Source organism: Manduca sexta, chromosome 18 (assembly GCF_014839805.1).
Source record: "Manduca sexta isolate Smith_Timp_Sample1 chromosome 18, JHU_Msex_v1.0, whole genome shotgun sequence".
Taxonomy (NCBI): Eukaryota; Metazoa; Arthropoda; class Insecta; order Lepidoptera; family Sphingidae; genus Manduca; species Manduca sexta.
In genome coordinates, this window is record NC_051132.1 from 13,099,376 (window position 1) to 13,119,735 (window position 20,360).

A 20,360-nucleotide genomic window follows, 5' to 3' on the forward strand; every position below is an offset into this window, starting at 1 on the left:
TTCGGGATAAATATTTACCCCTGGAAAAACAATCAATATATCCTAAAAGCGAAAATTATTAATTATAATTGATTTAGTAGTTCATGAGATTAGCAAAACAAAAAAAAACAACAAAATCCATTTAAAATATATTCACGATTTCGCATACATCACAATACAAACATTAATTTCTAAAATATAATCGCGTTGGATAGGGACAGTGCACGCCACAACACTTTGGACAACGCCTCATACACTCGTCCCTGCACGAGGGGCCTCGCTCCTTTCCATACATATTAGACAAACCTGCCTCTTTGCATCCGCATTTGTAGGGCTCTTTTGTATCCTGTTCTTCAAATTCATCTTCAGAGATCAGCACTTCACGTCTAGAAGAGGTACTACATAGAGGACCGTCATGAAAATTCCTAATACCATACGCCTGTTCATGTCTTTCTGGTCTCTTGCTGGCAGCTTGAGCAGTTTCCCATGATCCAAGGGCAGTACCTCGTGGCCGAACTATTTTTCTTGACCTTTCTTCTCGTCTGGGTGGAGATTGATCTCTTCGTTTCTGTCTTTTTGCAATAGCAGGCATATCCTCCGGTAAATTACACTGGAAAGGTCTGATACTATTAGGCGTAGGTCTTGGTGGAGGCATACAGGTTCGCGGTATCGCAGAACTTCGCCCTGGTGAGAAACTATATGGAATGAATCTTGGCTGACATTCACAACTAGATGACCTCAAGTCTTGGGGATCAGTTTCGGGTTGGATGAGGTCACAAGGCAATAGACGTTCCTTCTGGCCTTTTCTTGACCAGTTATATTCTTTATTGCATATTTCTGGCGATATAGGGCAAAAGGGTGTTTCCGATTGAAGGCTGACTCGATGTCTGCGAAGACCGCATATGGGTGACTGACAGACGTGCGGGGCTTCATCTATTTGAGTGGCCGCTTGAATAGATGGACTTCTTGGAATACTTGAACGTTCTTCCCAGGATCTTATCTCCGTTTGACTTTCAGCGTCAACTGGCGATGGACTAATGGCTGCATCTTTTCGAATTGGCGAAGTTCTTGGTCGTCTTTCAGAGATGGATCTTTCTCTTATTCTTTGAAGATGGTCACGGTCTTCTGAACTGAGAGTACTTGGAGGGATCCGAGGTGTCAGGTTATCCGTAACTCGGAGCGATCGATCTTGCTCCTGTGATATAGTGGGTGGGACTGGATGTTTCATCTGGTCAAAATCTAAAGTATTCATTGCTGTTGGATTAAATTTTCTCAAAGCTTCTGTTCTTTTTAACTTATCAATTAATTTTTCAGCGAAATCACTGACTTCCTCGTCCCGCCAATATTTCAAAGGAAGTTTCTTAGTCCATTTTAAAATTTCATTTTTTAATGTTCCTTCATAGTCGTCAAGCGAACTTTTCTCTTTCTCCAGTTCGTGCAATCGTTTAGACATTAGTGATATAACTCTATATGCTTGAAGTGCCTCCGCGGGAGTTTCTTGATTTAGCGGTAATTTGTTTGCGTAATCAGTGATAAAATCTTTGATTTTAGTTTCCTCCACTTCATCACGAATTGAATCTTCGCTTGAGAAAGACACGTTGTTGAGCCTTTCATATAGTTGTTTACTAAGTTTATCGGGCTCAATTGGTGTAGTAGGATGTTTTTTAAGGTAATCGTTACAGAAATTTGAAATTTCTTTATTTATTTTATTTTTGTATTTTTCCCTTTCTTCTGGGTTGCCACCATAAAAATGTAAATTTATGAAAGCATCAGCTACATTATCTTTTACAACTTCAAAAGAATTATATTCTTCAGGTGACAAATTTTCAGATGTAGGTAATGTTTTCGATATAGTGTCTCTGAGTTGCTGTTTGTAAATTTGTCCAGCTAATTCGCTTTTAGCATTATCTTTTGCTTCTTTAACTTTATTAACTAAATTCTTTTTTAGTTCATTTATAGTACCTTCACTACTTTTGCTAGGTTGTGAAATACTGATCAAATTATCCAACTTTTCTTCTAAGATATGTGTATAAAGAAAATCGTCATTAATTGCCTTTGGGTTCATATTGAGCTCTTCTATTGTGTTCTTTAATTTTCTAGCGATATGTTCTTTCATAGCTTTAGTTTTTTCGCTTTCTCTGGATAATTTTCCTTTTTCAAATAATAGACTATCACAAAATTTGCTAATATTCTCAGATAAAATATCTGCAGCCCTTTTTTCAGTATGTATAGGACCAAAACTTGAGTCTATGTCAAGTAAAATATCTTCATATAGAGAATCAGGTACTTCCTCTACCTCAGAAGCTTGTATGTTTCGTAATAACTGTTCTACCTTTTTATTTAAAAAATTCTCCTCGTTTAGCTTTACAGGATCTATAGGTAAGATTTTTAATTGTTTCTTTATTTCTTCTCTTAAACCTTTTTCATCTCCTCTCAGGTTATTAAGATTTTGTTTAAATTGTTTTGTTAAGGCTTCAAACTGCCTACTATCTCTGTTTTGTTTGTCAACAATCGGCAGAGAATTGATCCACTCGTCGATGCTATTATCAAGATCATTGCGAATCGTTGCGTGACGAGCTGAAATGCTTTGAAACATTTGCAGTTCTTTTAAATGCTGTAAAAGAAGTTTAGCTGTATTCCTTACGAAATTTGGATCTGATTTTTTCTTTGCATCCATAGGAAACTTTTGAAGGTATTTGACTATTTCGTTTATGAAAAGTTCATTGGTGTTTATATTTAGTGATGTTGTGAGAGCAGTTTCAAACACGTTTGTTAGTCCTTTTGCCATACTCACTACAAGTTTTTCTTGGGTGTTTCTATCCTGTGCATTAGCTGATTGGTAATAAGGAAATACTTTTAGCCAGTCCATTATACCTCCATGTAAGTTTTCCTCTATAAATTCATTTGAATCTTGTTCTAGCATCCAACTTAGGTTTTTGGAAAAACCTTTACTCGTTATCTTTTTCTTTAGATCTTGTGCTACCTTATTTATATCATCTTGACTAGAGTATCTAAAAAAAATCTGTAACCATTCTTTAATTACATAATCTACGTTTTCACCCTCTACGTGTTGTAAATTTTTGGCTAGCTCACTAATCATTTGGTTTTGGTATTTTTTATCAGTTGACTGGTGTAAATACTTTGGAATGTTGTCAACCCATACTGATATTTCATCTTGTAAAGCGTCTAAATAATTAGGTATTTGTCCTTCAGATTTCTTAACATGTTGTCTAATTCCCGATGGTTTTGCTAATTGTGGCACGGCTACTCCTCTAACAGAGTTCATTAATGCTTCTGTTTGAGGTAACACGATATCAAAATCTCGTGCATCCATGATTTTGTTTAGCCAACGAAAGACTTGATATTTAAGGTTCTCCAATTCTTCAATTTCTGAAGGTTTTACACTCGCATTCAATTGTAAATATTTCTGTCTATCAATGATATCGCCAACTAAATCGTTTATAACTATTTCTTTGAAACGTTTAGACTCGTCTTCATTTAAACTTAACGGCATTTTGTCGAGCCAACTTTTAACAACTTTTGTCAAATCTTCTCTGTATTTATCCTCCTCAGGCATTCGTTGTTGTGTTAAAAGAGAGTTATCGTCAAAATGGATTGACGGCAAAGAAGTATCAAAAGTAAGGCGCCTCGGTTGAAAATAAAAATCTCTACGAGGTGTTGATGTTTGGAAACCGGAGCCGAGCAATCTTGTTGTTAATTTGTCGGCTAACTCTTTCTGTGTAGTATTAGATGGTACAGGTGTACTGTTTAAAAAATTTTGAACTTCTTTAAGCACTGATTCTTTATCATTATTATTCTGTAGTAATTGTGATACATTGTCAATAAAAGCTTTTGCATTTGTTCTTATATTTTCTCTGGTGCTAGGACTAAATTCAACCAAAATATCATCAATATAATCAAAAACTGTTCTCTCCACATTTTGTCTTAAATTTTCTTTTTGCTTAGGCGCTAAGGCTAAAGCATGACGTGGGGATATAGTACTCCTAGTAAAATCTTGACGAGTTGGTTCTAAAGACATTTCCCTTGTTCGCTTAGTAAATTTTGGTGAAACATCTCCAGTTTGCTCATCTGGAATTGTAGTTTCGTCTAAAATGTAACCATTATCCTTTATAGTCTGCGCTTTAGTCCCACGTATCATTTCATCTGGTAAGAGGTCAGAAATACTTGCTACTGAGTCTTCTTCATATTCTGTAGCGGATTTTCTTGTTTCGTCTCTTTCTTCTTTGACCTCACGTGTTATGGATTTCGTTGCTGATTTCTTTTGCTCTTCAGTTATAGGCATGGTTTTAGTAGAATTGATGACGGTATCAGCTAGATTTTTAGCTTCTTCGGGTGTCATGTTACCTTCATGTTGCAATAATTTTACTAAATCTTTTTTAGCATTCGATGTTTCATTTGATAAAACGTTTTCTATATTATTAGATAAAATATTAGTAATTTTGTGCTGTAAATTTTTTTTTACTTTACTATTTAGAGGTATAGAATCAGTTTCTAATATACGGGATACTTCTTCAGATATCGTTTCTTGAAAATTTTTTGCTAGTTTTCGAGGTTTTCGTTTCCTTAATTTAAGTTTATCCATTAACTTTTCTGCAAGTTCTCTTACAACTTTCGGGTCAATATCTATACCATGTTTTTTGCAAAGAGCATTAATCCAATCTTCTATTACTTCAAGCAAAGCGTCATCATCATATCCTTTCATTTTCAACTCTTGCAATTCTTCGGCCAATTTTGCTACTAAGAGATCTTCATTAAGAAACTTTGATAATTCCGGAGTATCCTTAAGCCAGTCAAAAATAGATTGAACATATTGATCAGAAGGGCTCTTCGGTTTTGTTGGGTATAATTTATCAATTAACTTCTGTGCTAATTTATTTTTGGTGTTTATGTCCAGAAGAATATTTTTATTTTTGTAGACAGTTTGTAACCAATTCTCAGTATCTTTTTTCATTAATTCTTTTACATGTTCTCCATCCGTAACATTCTGTTGTAAGTCTGTGAGTGTTTTTGATAAATCATCAATAACTTGGATATTATCCTTAACGTAAAAATTGTTTTCGGTAAATTCTGACGTAGTATCTATCCATTCGCATATTTTGTTACGAATTTCATTGTATTGTGCATTTTCTTTTGTATCAAGGGGTACCAAATCGTCAGCCAATTTATTTGCCATAAGCGTAATAACATCTTTATTAATTCCTGGTATATCACTCAAAACTTTTATTATTTCATTTTTTAATGCTTCTTTATAAGCATTATCATTCGATACTCTCTCAACAGCTTTTAATCTCTTTACTAAATTATCAATAATTTTTTCTCTATCTTCGGGTTTTATTTGGTCTTTGAAAGGCAATTCATTAAACCATGAAATAATTTTCTCTTTAAATAAATCCTTTTCCATGAATTGTTTCAATCTGGTTATTAAGTTTCCTGCTATTTGATTCTTAAATATAGTTTTATCTTTATCATTCTCTGGGCACCACATTGGTAACACGTTTAAACATTTATCGATCTCTTCTCTTATCTTTCCGAAATCACCATCTTTTATCATCTTTTGTAGGTTCTCTATTAACTTTTTCGACAGCATGCAGCGCAAGTATTTGTTGTCCTTTGTGTCATCGGAGTACACCGGTATCTCTTTAATCCAATCGAGTACTTCTTTTTGGATTCTACGACCTGTTTCTGATTTGCAAATGCAGGGCAGGGGTCTTTTGCAAAAACAACAAGTTTTGACAGATGCTGGACATGTGCTTGGGAGCTGTTAGGGGAAAATGAAATTAGAAATGGAAGTACTGAGTATTTTGAAATATGTAGATGCAAAGTTAGTAATATCTCAAATTGCCGCAATCTCTGGTGTATGTATATATGAAAATTCTTGTAAATAGTGATGTTCATAAAAAAAAACAGTTGCTATAGTTTTTCTGTTTTACTTCACTGTTCCATTATACTTACAGCTGTTGATGATTTTGATTTGGTCATCACGCTTGCTTCTCGGACCACAGGTGGAGGACATGCTGTCAAATAAAAGGATCATTATTTTTAATATTATTTACTAAAATCTGTATAAGCTATTATAATATACAAGGTAAATCGGTGAAGTCTGTCGATTATATCGCTAATTTAGGAGGTTATCAAATGTTAATTCACCCGATAAGTTACAATATATAAGTAGCTCCAATTCCAATTAATTTTAATTAGCTCTATGAAATGTATTGTTAAGGTATTTATTTTAAAATGACATATTATAAATATTTCATACACGAAGACGCACCACAGCATTTTTTAAGGCAAGGGTGTTGCGGGGTAAGGCGACTGATCGAAACTTTAGTCGCGAGCTTTCAGCATTAGCAGCACACGAATAGTAAAGTTTACGTTGTGAAAATCTTTGAATACGTCACGAAAGTTGCTCTACTTAAAAGTTTTGTTATTATTTATTATAAATTTAAAACGACATAAAAAACCAGGGGCTCCATGTTCGGATGTCTGTAAGTTTTATAGGACCGATATTGAAAAGTGTTTATTTTCATTTCATTAGTAGGGAACCGTGGAATTCGAAGTGCGCTCGTAGTGCTCACGCACATTGTAAATCCTAAGCAATTACAAAAAGTGGGGCGCGTCTTCCTGGATAACATTATCTATAAAATACCTATGTTCAAATAATTATTAAGATACTCTTATTATTGATATTATTGTAGATATATCCTAATGTGATTTTGTATATAATATAATATTTTCAAAGATACTTCATACATTTTGTAATATCTTTAATAACGGTATAATTGGCCAACACACTTGTCTCTTAGTTTCATTAATCTCTAGTGATTACCTTGAATTTCAATGTTGTTGAAGTCAGAACACTGCAAAGAGAATAGATATAGTATAAGTACACTTATTAGTCTAAGACATAAGTATTGAAAGCTTTGCAAAATTTTGAGATGGATGCCTATTTAGTTTCTTATATTGGGGATGCTTCCGATCTTTCTAAGGCACACAGAGTCATTTTAATGTCGCGCTAATTTAAATGAAACCACATATTTATAATCTTGAATAAGGTACTGGACCCGTAGATGTATAATAAAAAAGAAAAAAATAAATAAGTAATTTCAACTTTACACACTATTACTAGTCCAAGAGAATTCGTCGCATCGGCCACGTCACACTTTCAGTCACAAATATATTCACGCATACGCCATATTCGCAATAAACTAAAAAATGATAAAACAATCAAGAGTAACATCGGGATTTTTGATGGAAGTATTCGTTATTCATGAATGTTTTTTGGCACAATTAACAGAGGTAAAGAATAGTATATGATTTAATTTATTAACGCAATGTGAAAGCTACCCTGTTGGAACGTCATCGTCATTTCAGCTGGGAATCGTCCACTGCTGAACATATGCCTCCCCCATTGAGCGCCACAGGGACCGGTTCTGGGCCGCCCTCATCCATCGGACTCCGACGACCCTCACCAGGTCGTCGGTCCATCTCGTGGGGTGCCTGCCGACGCTGCGTCTCCCGGTTCGTGGTCGGCACTCCAGAACTTTTCCGCCCCAACGGCCATCAGTTCTACGAGCTATGTGCCCTACCCACTGCCACATGAGTTTCGTTTGAGTTGGAACATAGTAATTGATATTAAAAACTAATTTGCACCGTGAATGATTCAAATTTTTGTCAGTTTCGAACAAAACAAATAGTAATAAAAAGTAGTTTTTTTTACAGGCCCTTAAACCACTACTACACGAAGAGAGCTGCGGAAATGGAATATCTTTTCCGATATGCGTTTGTAGCGGCGTAAAGGTTAACGCCGATTGTACCGCCACACATTCCAAGATGCCAAATGGAATTGGTGAGTATTTCTGACGGTATTTAGTCATGGAGATAACATACAGACATGTAATAATATCAGCCCTGTATTATATACTGTCCCACTGTTGGGCACGGGCCACCTCTACTACTGAGAGGGATTAGGCCTTAGGCCATGCTGGCCTAGTGCGGATTGGTAGACTTCACACACCCTCGAAAATTGTTATAGAGAATTTCTCAGATTTGCAGGTTTCCTTACGATGTTTTCCTTCATCGTTAAAGAAAGCGATAATTCACAAAGAATACATACATATTTTTTTAGAAAAGTCAGAGGTGATTTGAAGCTGCGGACATTCGTCTCGGCAGCCGTTCCACAACCAACTAGGCTATCGCCGCTTTTTTCGAGATATAGACATCATTTAACATGTTATTTTATGTATGTACCTACATTTAAAAAATAAAATAAAAATACAAATAATTTATAATTTTCTTAAGCATTAGATTTTGCGTAACTTGGGTTTTTAGTATTTCATTAATTTCGTATAAAATATAAGTTGGCATATATCTTAGAAATGCTTTCGAATATAAGTTTCTAGGATTCAATACGCACGGCAAAGTCACTGCACTTGATTGTTAATAGAAACTTACCGACTTTAGTCCGCTGTGTTGGTGTTTCTTGTGTTGATTGTAACGTGTTTGAATCTTTGGACATATCTGGGAACCACGCAACATGTTAACAAAGTGAATAGCTTACCTACAATTTTGTTCAAGCCCTCAGTTGGCTCATTCATCTCATTTCACACATTAATTCTGTTACCTATTCAATGAATAGCAATACTCACATTATTTGGAGGACCACATCGTAGCGTGCCGCATGGATCTTTCACATCGGCAGCAGCTGTTTGGGGACGAAAACATTTACTAGTTTAAACTATAGCGTGGTTTTGTATAGCATTATGAAATCTTAACAAAATCCATATCATTGCATAAATTCTTTGTATTCGGTCATGAATTTATTATTACAGGTCATAATCTAAAGCCGTACGAACATTTAAATGTCTTTTACGTAGTTTTCTTTTCGTTAGCCAGTGGGCAAGTCCAGGTTTTATTTTAAATATAGATGTCGCCATTAGAGAGCTATTTCCAAATAAATTATGTTTCAACAATATCACTGGACATCATAAAATATAATTACCTTCCGTATCCGCTTTGTTTGTAGAAGTCTGAAACATTAATTGTTTGAATTAACTTCATTTGTTTTACATTTAAAAAATGACATTATTTCTGCTACAACGCGACGTGACTTGGCGACTTTACATCTCACTTATATCATCTCATCACATCACGTCAATCTCACTGATGGTAAATATCTGGGAAACAAACTTGTACGGTACACTATGGCATTTTAATCCCGACTAGAGTACTAGCCGAATATATAGCGGCTGGTACACAAGCTATCAGTGGCGAAAGGTGAAATTTTCCGAAAACGAACCCGACACAACATATAAGTACTAATAACACGATCTACGCGGTCTGACAAACATTCTAATGACAATTAGATATTACCTAAATTACGCAAGACGGCGGAAGGAAATTTATGAACCCTTTGCCATTGGAAATATTATATTTTAAAATTATTATACATTTACACAATGATTGTGGCTTATGGTCCTCACCGACTGTCCGTTTGTTTGCAAATGATGCATCCTTCTGTGGTGGCTGTACCTGGTCTGCACGCTCGGACACATCTAAAATACACAGTACAGAGGCATATAAATTAGTTGATTGTTTATCTATAAACTGGAATATCAGTAACGGGAAACAAAGTAAAGACTGTCCATAACAGTAGCGACTGTCAGAAATTTGAATTTAAAAGCACTGTATATGACGAATTTCTGTGCTATGTAATTAATATAATCATAATTATCGGCCTGTACCAGTCGACTGCTGGACTAAGGCCTCGTCCAACACTCGTTATTATACCCTGACTTTTACTTGTAGTATCCAGTTTCTGCCAGTGACCTTACGCCAAACACTCCATGGCGAAACATGGTTATAAACAAAACCAAAGTAGACTGAGCCCAATCAGTCACCAGTCTCGCATACCAAACATCTGTCACTCAACATCAGAATCTGAGTCCCTTTCTCCTACAGTCGATTTGAGTCCTTATTATAGGTTTAAGTTAGATAGTAGATACCATAGGAACTTCATCGCAGATGTTTCGGATGGCGTCCTTGATGTATTTCGTGACGTCTGTGAGGTATCGCACTTCGGTGCCTCTGGTGTTCCATCCGCGAGGCTTGGTCCTTCGCAAATAGTCGTACGCGGTACTTGGATGTTTGTCTCTCAAGCTGGGAAGAGCAAGATGGCAATAGTTTCAATTTCTTCCTGTAGAATACTAAGACTATATTTACAGGAGTACATTTCGGTTTCAGGCTCTACCTCCGAAGTATTTCCAGTGAAGACTAAATAAATTCTGACGAATTATGAGGGGCCTAATTTTCTCGTTGGTCAATATTGTGTTTTAAATACACTATACCTATCATTAACATAAGTGCCGTGTGGTTACTTACTATGCTAGCATTAAAATTTTGTGAGCATGTACGTTATAAAGAGCTTGTAAGCATGAATTTCCGTCTTTGAAGTCGGTTCGATATATATCAGGATACTCACCTGTGTCGACTTTTCTCCCTAGGTTTTCCTTGGTATTTTATCTCGTAGGGCGTATTTATTGTTTTGTCTGTCCTTTCTGGTTTCGTTCTGGTGCAAGTCTGGACGTTTTTGGAACATTTGTCTGTTTTTTCAGGTTTTGTGGCAGCTGGACTCGACTCGCGGACATTGCGTGTGTGATACGAGCTTTTAGAAACTGAACAAATATCAATCATTGTAAGTATATGTATGAGGTGAGGTGTAGCTAGTTTTCTTTACATTAACAAGATTGTTTCACTGAGGATAGCATTGCGAGGTCCTAAACGGAAATGACTACGATCCGTACTAACAAAAGCGACTTAGTTTATTCTAAAGGAGGGAAATGCTATGCTGGTTAGACAGTTTCTCAATACATTGCGCATGGTAAACCATCACTGTACTTACGCATATCTGAAGCACTGTTATTCGTTAATGTGTTTAGATTAATTCACTTTAGTTGGCTATCAGATAATCATAGTAATAGAAAACTAAGAAATTGACGATACTCGGGGTCACTTAGTCCTCTTATTATTAATTAGTATTATGAGTTTTAGTATATGACGAGATACGTAACTTACAGCTTTTATTCTGTGTGTAAGTGAGCAGCCTCTGTACCAGTTCTGTGGACAGCGACCTGTTGGGCGACAGGCTCGGGTACTTGCGGAGAGAGTGAGCAAATGCTGATGTATCCTCGGATCGGTATACAGAACCCACTAGAAATAAAACAGCATACAAATATTCTCGTGCAAATAGTGCGTGGAGATTTTAAATGACAGATTAGCAGTAGTAACGCAAAAACAACTTTATAGCGTTCGTTTTAAGATAATTGAAAGTAAAATTTAAATTTATTGACAAATGCTACCTAGCAATGCCGATGTCATGATACTGAACTGACTGAGAATGAGTTACTTAGGTGAGAGCTACTGAAGATAACTAGAAATTACCCAGAAGCTAATGCCTGAATAATGATTTATCCAAACTGGCACCACAAAGTGACCCCACCGCACCTGATGGTAAATGGAATGGGGTCCAATAGAATGTCGACTGACGAGAGATGAGTACTCCTCTATTTGATAATGTCTGTCTCATAGGTAATGCAATCATACCTTGACGTCGTCCTATCTCTTTTTATTTGCCAGCAATTTTCCACTCATACCTCTATCAGTCCAATGCAGATTTCCTCTGCAGGAACGCGTGCTCCTCACCGGCGTGTACTGGCACTCGCTGCCCCTCCACCCTGGGACTACGAAGTTACCCTCAGCTATAACAAAAGCAGTTTTATATACTGGATAAGTAGACTAGTGTCCCAGCCTGATATAGGCTAATTATAAACCATTGCAATAACACAGAATTTTGTGTTTTTATGCACTACGCTCATCTTAATAGATAAGATTGTATGTTCTCTTCGTTTTTAAATAATAATTCCCAAATACCTAGTCTTGCCATAAATATTGTAATAAAGAAAAAAGAAAATTGTTAACTGCAAATAACATTTATTACTTTTACAGTGTGTCAGTTTAATACATAAATATAAAACAATTAAAAATATAAAAAGCTTATTCGAAGTGGTCTCCATTGGCTGCAATACAGTCCTTTAAACGATGAGGCCAGTTATCAATAGAAGCACGCACTCTTTCCATGGGAAAATTCTTCACTGCCAATCGTATAGATTGTTTTAGGGACTCCAAATTATCATGGCGTTTAGAGCAAGCTGTACTCTCTAAAACTGACCACAAATCATAATCCAGCGGATTAAGATCGGGACTAGACGACGGCCAGTCTTCAGCTCTGATGAAGTCCGAAACGTTCGATTCCAACCAAGACTGCGTGGACCGAGCTTTATGACCCGGCGCCGAGTCTTGCTGGAAGGACCATACTTGGTTATTGAACATGGTGATGTTAAGGGGCTTAACTACCTTCTCAAGAATGGTATCTTGATACACTTGTGCCGATGTTTTGATACCTTTTTCACAAAAATATGGCTCAGTCACTCCTTCATAGCTAACACCCCACCAAACCATCACTGAAGTCGGATAATGTCCACGTTGCACTCTGTCGACTAATTGGGAAGCTTCCTTAGAGCTTTGAGCATAAATACGGTCATTTTGTTTGTTAAAATGTTGCTCAATTGTAAAAATTTTCTCATCCGTAAACAAAATTTTTCTGTGACCTCCCTTTGCGTACCGCTTCAGTAGTTGTTTCGATTTTACCACCCTATTCTTCTTTAAATTATCAGTTAAGAAATGGCCAGTGCGTCTCTTATAGGCTGCAAGTCCTAAGTCATCTTTTAAAATACGCGACATGGTTCTAGGTGCTATCTTCATTTCCCGAGATAAAATCTTTTGCTTTCGGACAGGATTTCTTCGAATTCTTTCCCTTACTGCTTTGACCACCTTTTTCGTACGAACACTACGTGGACGGCCAGATCTTTTCTGTCACAAACAGAGGAGGTCTCATTGTACCTATTAATAGCCCGGTACACAAACATTTTACTAATACCAAGTGTATGGAGAGTTTTAAAAATTGCATTTGGCTCCATACCTACTTTGTGTAATGCTATCACAGCGATTCGGTTCTCTTTATCACCCCACACCATTTTAATATCGCAAAATATTTTACAATGTATTGGCGCCAAAATGAGAAAACACAATGAACAATCGTATAAAAATGACAGATTCGAAATTCAAATGTAATATTTTTTTATAATTAAGTGTAACAGTATTTATGGCCAGACTAAGTATATGCAGAGAAAACTAGTTTGGATATTATAATATTTTGTACCAGACGGGATAGCTATATTGTTTGGGGAGTTAAAACCAACACGTCATAGTCAAAAGACTATGTGTTGTCGTTTATAACTGGTTCATCGTTCGCAAAACCAAACAGTATTATCGTTTTACCGTGCCATACTTAAAAGTTACTAACTTAAATGAGGTGCCGCTCTTTGTGGGGGAAACTCTGGTAGATGGACTGATGGCGATGCAGACTTTCGACCGCAGTGGGCTAGCTGTAAATCAAATGTTTTATCACCTAGTCTTAGTTATTGAGATTGATGAGCAAATCTATTCGCATTCGTCAGTAAAAAAGAGAAGCGGTAAACATTCTCTATGCCAGGACCATCAGTAAAGTCTCTGCAATCTGGCCGCGCCGGTTCTATAGTACTGTAGATCAAAACTGAAATTATTGTGGCTCTAAACAACTCCACATATTATAAGTTTACCTGATACACGGTTGCATACCGCAAGTCGTTTGCCTGGGTACTGGAATGCTGTATAGATTTGAATCTGGTGTTTATGCCGAGTGAGCGGCGCTCAAGATGCTGAGGGTTGATGGCGTTGATTGCTGAAACACAAACGTTATTAGTTACGAGTTATTGTAAGAGCTACTCATAATGGTCATTATAGTAGCGATGGCTCTTTCACCAGCTGGGAAGCATGGCAATAGCGAGGGCTGTAATATAGATATTTATTGGTGATTCTGGATTTAAATATGACAAATGATTTGTATTATATATAAAGTCTTTTTAACTTAATTAAATGTTTCGTGTCTTCAGTAACGAGAAAATCTTTAAACAGAATACATCTTTGTCCATACTTAGATTCTAGGTCCACAATGATGAAATTAGTTGTTTACATTATTTAATGTGATAAAAAAACCTCATCAAAATCCGCACTTTCGTTTGGGAACTACGATGCCTTCGACAGATACACAGAACTTATAACAACCCTCGTTTTTCGTCGACATTTAAAAAAACATACCAAGGACAGCTGTGGCGCTGTTGCCGCCATGCTTCCCGTCCACGACCGTGACCACGAGCCCAGCGTCGCGCAGGCTCTGGACTATAGCCAGCATGCTCTGGCCATCCCCGTCCATACTCCACTAGAAACAAGGTTTAAGGCATTGGCTAGTTGAACTTCACCACTGCTGCTGTTTACAATACAAGTAGGTATACAGCAATTGTAATAATGAGCAGTCCTATGGCTGAAAATAGCCCCTAAAGACTCATACGGACCTGTTGGCGGTCTGCATCTAACTATAACAAATACCACTGCACAGCTTTCCCATAATAACTTTAAACATTTACAATTTATCTACACAGGTGGCCAATACATTAAGTATACTTAAATAATTTTATTTTTCTATAAAATAAACAAAATGTTATGTGTAGACATGTCCAAATTTTGGCAGAAAATAAGACAAGTGATCAAGTCAGTTTGATAGACCGTAACCACGAAGTTAGAGGAAAGAAGTAAGTTTTAGTAAAGCTTCATTGGCACATATACTTCTTAGTAGCTTTGCAGCCTTTTGGCTACGATCAAAGTGTATTTATTTGTTACAAATAATAAAGGGTGATGTTAGATTAATTATGTGATATTGTAATTATTTTTAGAGTTGAGGAGAGGTAATATAACCTTCGCGATTTGTATTCGTAGTTCGATTTTACACGATTCAACGGGGTTACTGAATGTTAAGCTTCAACACCATATTATCCGTTTTTTATTGCTGTGAAATGAGGCGTACATTCCACCGGATATTAAGCGATACGACCGCCCATAAACAGTAGAAACACTATTCAGAGCATTGAATTATAAACTACTGATGGAACTCTACTGCTGGCATAAGATGTTACGATACTCATAATAGCCAGCAATTACGCTCGCTACAATATCCTTGAAACCGGAACACAAAGTGCATGTATGTACATTGCTGTTTAGCGGTAGAAATAGTCATTGTGTTCGTACCTATCCAGACGGTAACTCGCATATAAGGGACTTACTACCGTAAGCCCCCTATCAATAATTTACGGTAAAACTGATGGTATTACTCTTAATTAATGCCATAATATTAGCTAGATACTTTGGAACTCCAATGGTTTGCTTTTCATACTTTCTGGCTACGGAAAACAAGTCTGTTATATATTATAACTAGCTTTTGCCCGCGGCTCCGCCCGCGTTATAAAGTTTTTCGGGCTAAAGTTTTCCGTTATAAAAGCTACGCTATATATTTTTCCGGGAGCCTATGTTCTTCCCAGGGCCTCAAACTGTCTCCATGCCAAATTTTATCCTAATACGTTGGGTAGTTTTTGAGTTTAATACGTTCGGGCAGACCGATGCAGCGGGGGACTTTGTTTTATGATATATTTTTGTAGAACTTTTTAAGAGGAACAATCCCGTCATACATTATTGTTGCATAACTTTAACCGTTTACGCAGCGGACGCAACAGAAGCTCTCAAAACTAATAAATTGTCCCCGTTTTTGCATCATGTTTCATTACTGCTCCGCTCCTATTGGTCATAGCGTGACGATATATACTTAACCTATAGCACTCCAGGAACAAAGGGCTATCCAACACAAAAATATTTATTCAGTTCGAACCGCGATTAGCGATTACTGCTCCGCTCCTATTGGTCATAGCGTGATGATATATAGCCTATAGCACTCCACGAACAAAGGGCTATCCAATACAAAATGATTTTTTTAGTTCGAACCGGTAGTTCCTGAGATTAGCCATTACTGCTCCGCTCCTATTGGGTATAGCGTGATGATATATAGCCTATAGTACTCCACGAACAAAGGGCTATCCAACGCAAAAAGAATTTTTCAGTTTGGACCGGTAGTTCCTGAGATTAGCGCGTTCAAACAAACAAACAAACTCTTCAGCTTTATATAATAGTATAGAAGTATAGATTCAGTCGTCGCTAAACTCAGGTGGCCAAACATAAAATTAGATTTGTCCGTTACAAATGGCCTTCAATGTTATGAATGGCGTTGTTTTGGGGACGGCCGTTGGTACCCTATGGCCGTTGGCGACCTTAGCGATTGATAACGTTCAGATTTTGATAAAAATATGACCGTTATAGTTCACTTGTCCATGTTTAAACTAGATGGCGTTGCGCGTAATAAGCGCGTAGTATTTTTTTTTCAATGTATCCTATTGTATATTCCATATAGCGTATACCATAGTCTATATCCATATGCTACATACATTGGGTTATTTTTGGTAAATGTTTACAGAACATAATTGGGAAAGTAGTAATTGTACAGGGTAAAAGCAACAACGAGAATAATTGAATGGATGATTTTAATTATCAACCATTTATATTTATTTTATAATAAATACCAACTACCGACTTATAGATTAAAAGATTTTTTAGAACAATGATTGCTGGTCAGTAACAAAAAGAAATATGCTGAGCTTTAATCTTTTGAACTTGAGTCGCTCTACCGACGGCAGCGCGGTGGTCATGCCTACTTATAATTAATGTAAACCGTAATTGCGCTATTAACAAAGAAATAAATATTACTTTGCAGTCCCTAATAGGAGCGTATTCGTCGTCTCGAGATATCAAACGTAATGTTAGTTAATTTCCCGTTAAGTACTAGTTACCTCCGTCCGGCACAAAACAGTGCTTAAAGTTCTAATTGGATTCTGTAGACAAATTAATGTTCTTTAGCGGACAAATGTGCATATTCAGAGTAACCGGTTATAATGACATTGAAAGGACATCCTAACATTTAAGTAACACTATTTTTCGGATTTTATCCAACACCTTAGTCCGTCCTGTGACCACGAAGGATGCAAAGTCTTCCAAATGTCAGACGGAAATTATAATATAAAAATCGTAATAAAATCAGCAAAATAGTTTTATTTTAATGTTTAACATTCACGTATTCATAAGAAATTATTATAACATCTTAATCTGAACGAAATATCTGATTATAGTAATAAACGATACTCTTATACATGCATGTGTTTGGCGAGACCGCGTCATTTAATCGTTACAACCGATGTCATTGTAAACTGTTACTACTAATAATAATAAATAATAAATAATAATAATAAATAATAATAATTTTTATTGTAAATAACCGAATTTGTTTACAATTTCAATGGTTACAAATTACAAACTTATTATAAAAACAAAAATTAACATATTTGCCAGGGGTACCCAAACTAGGCTAGGCCTGTACCTTGGGATACCAGAAACAATTTAAATATAAAACACAATTAGGTTTTCTATAATTTGTTTGCTAGGTGAGCACTAACAGTAAATAAAATTAAATAAATAACAAAATTAAGAGAGGTAAGAACTTTAAAACATAATAAGGTAAAAAGGTAGCAAAATAATAATAACTTATAACTTATAATTTATGTATGATGTTACATAACAATAATTCTGTTTCTTCGTAATTCAAATTAAACAGCCAGCTAACAATTGTATTTTTTAATGTAATAGGGCAATCGTTCTTGATGTTACAGTGTTTTGAGACGTTGTTATAGATAAACGAATGTGAGTAATTCGGGAATCTTTTAGCAAAGATGGATTTAACTGACGGAAGATCCAACCTGTAAACTCTCCTCGACAACACGACATTGTAATCATGGGAGTTATAAATATTTTTGTGTGCAGATACACAAGCTTTAAGTATGTATAATTGTCGAACCCTGAGAAGCTTCAATTCTTCATACAAAGCATCCGTGGGGGACCTAAACGGTTTGGACAGCATGACCTTCAGAACGGCACGTTGTGCTCTTTCAATAAGTAGCATGTGTGATTTGGCTGCACCACCCCAAACACCAATGCAATACGCAATTAGGGACTGACAGAGAGAATAATAAATAAGTTTTAGGGTATCAACTCCGGCGGATCTACGTAATAACTTCATAATGCCAATGACCTTGCGAACTCTATTCGATAGTGCCGAAATGTGACATTCAAAGTTCAGACGTTCATCTAGGATCAGCCCTAGGTACTTCAAAGTCTTGGTTCGCTCCATGGAAACACAGTTACAAATGGATGGTGAGGAGTAGTCGCAAGTATGGATCTTGCAATGAGAGAGGGGTGGAGGTTGTGTTCTGGCTGTCTTATGGAAACACATGTACTTTGTTTTACTAGTGTTAAGGGTAAGGAGATTATTTTGCAGCCATTTCGATATAAGATTCATGCCTTTTTCAGCCGCAATGCGTGCATTTTCCCAGTCAACACCGTGAAATATAATAGCAGTGTCATCTGCATAACAGAATATGTCCGCCGACTGTAGGTTATTGTCGTGAATGTCGTTCATATAAATAATGAAAAGTAATGGACCGAGTATACTCCCCTGTGGCACGCCGAAAGTAACAGGTAAGGTAGTGCTACTGAGTTTGTCGATTTTGACAAGTTGCTTTCTGTGGGAAAGGTAACTGTGAAACCATTCCAGAGCAATGCCGCGAATTCCCATGTTTTCTAATTTGCGCAATAAGATGGGTACCGAGACAGTGTCGAAAGCTTTGGCGAGGTCCAGAAAGACACCATAGCAGTAAAGGCCATTGTCAAGATGTGAAGCTATAGAGTTAATGAGCATTTCTGCAGCATCTTCTGTGGACTTGCCTCTTCGAAAACCGAATTGTCTTTGCGCAAGCAAGTTATTGTCTTCTAGAAATTGCGACAAACGTTTGTTAGTAATTTTTTCCAGTAATTTGGAAAATACACTCAGAAGTGAAATTGGTCGGTAATTGCTGGGCGAATCTCTGGCTTCTCCTTTATGTATCGGCGTTACAGACGCTACTTTCCAAACATCAGGGAAACAACCTGTGGTGAAACTTAGATTGAAAATATGGGTAAGAGGCGTAATTATATAGGCTCTTACCATTTTTATGAGTCTATTTGAAAAACCGTCTAATCCTGGGGCACTGTTATTATTTAAATTGCGTATGAAACTATCAACCTCATCATGATCTGTAGGTGAAAGAAAAAAGGAATTTAGTGGACCGTTTGTGATATTAAATTTGGAAGCCAAGCTGTCTTCAGATTCACTTATGTCTGTAAGTATTCTATTTGCTAAATTCGGACCGACAGAAACGAAAAAATTGTTGCATTCATTAAGAGATTCAGAAGGGTCTTCTAGCTTAGAAAGCAAACCACAGGGTAAGTTATTTTTTTGTTTTAAATGACAAATTTTACTGATCGTGTTCCAAAGTGATTTAATATTATTGCTATTTTTCTCCACTTCCTTCTTTTCAAACTCGCATTTTAGTCTCCTTAGCAGGTCATTACAAAAATTTCTGTACCTTGAATATGATGTTGTGATGATGTCATTATCCGGATGTTTTCTCGCTTGCATGTGTAGATGGTCTCTGTGTCTAATACATCGCATGAGGCCCGGCGTAATCCAAGGTTCAATATTATATTTTCGTTTGCTTATTTTTACTTCATTGGTGTGTTTTTGTACTATGGTCGAAAAAGTTTCCAAAAATAGATGTGCCGCCTCGTTAGCATCTGTCATTTTAAGCACAGAAGTCCAGTCAATTTCATTCAGGTCCATGGTTATCTTCTCGAAATCTGTTACTAACTTAAGTCTAGGAGGCTTTTGCTTGTGTTTTTGGGTCGACAGACCCATAATAACAATTTTATGATCTGTTATATCAGTATTGCATACTACGCTAAGCGCTGAGTGTGTTGATTTTAGAAAAATGTGATCTAGACAAGCCTCAAGTCGAGTAGGAAGGGTGACAGCCGGAAGAAGACCATGTTCAGCAGTTTTACATAAATATTCTGAAGAAGTATGTGAAATGCAATCTCTAGTTGAAATATCTATATTGATATCACCCGCTAAGATTACGTGAGGGTAACTTCTTAAAGAGACTAGAATATTATCCAGTGAGTTGATAAAATTGGTAGTATCCTTAAAAGAAGGAGAGCGATAAATTCCTAGAATTGTTATAAGTTTTGGGATCTCTATATTCAGGCAACATGCATCATCAAAATAGGGTTCTGCAATATTTACATTCCAACAATCTTTAACATAGGCGACTACACCTCCGTTTTGGTTTAAGTTACGTTTAGTAAAGAATGAGTTATAACCTGGAATGCAATTTATAACTGTC

The 20,360-nt window shown here is 36.5% G+C and overlaps 1 protein-coding gene across 1 annotated transcript; it reads right to left on the reverse strand.

Moving 5' to 3' along the window:
• Nucleotides 1-116: 116 nt before the first annotated feature.
• On the reverse strand, nt 117-14,684 carry LOC115444520. The gene is made up of 15 exons (XM_030170318.1): nt 14,505-14,684; nt 14,251-14,371; nt 13,713-13,834; nt 13,418-13,499; nt 11,649-11,753; nt 11,071-11,205; nt 10,478-10,670; nt 10,002-10,155; nt 9,480-9,551; nt 8,999-9,026; nt 8,646-8,701; nt 8,452-8,517; nt 6,827-6,857; nt 5,953-6,014; nt 117-5,758 (listed from the first exon to the last, which is right to left on the reverse strand). Exons 2-15 carry the CDS (start codon nt 14,363-14,365, stop codon nt 164-166), a joined length of 6,816 nt encoding a protein of 2,271 aa, XP_030026178.1. The 5' UTR covers nt 14,366-14,371; nt 14,505-14,684; the 3' UTR covers nt 117-163.
• Nucleotides 14,685-20,360: the final 5,676 nt, after the last annotated feature.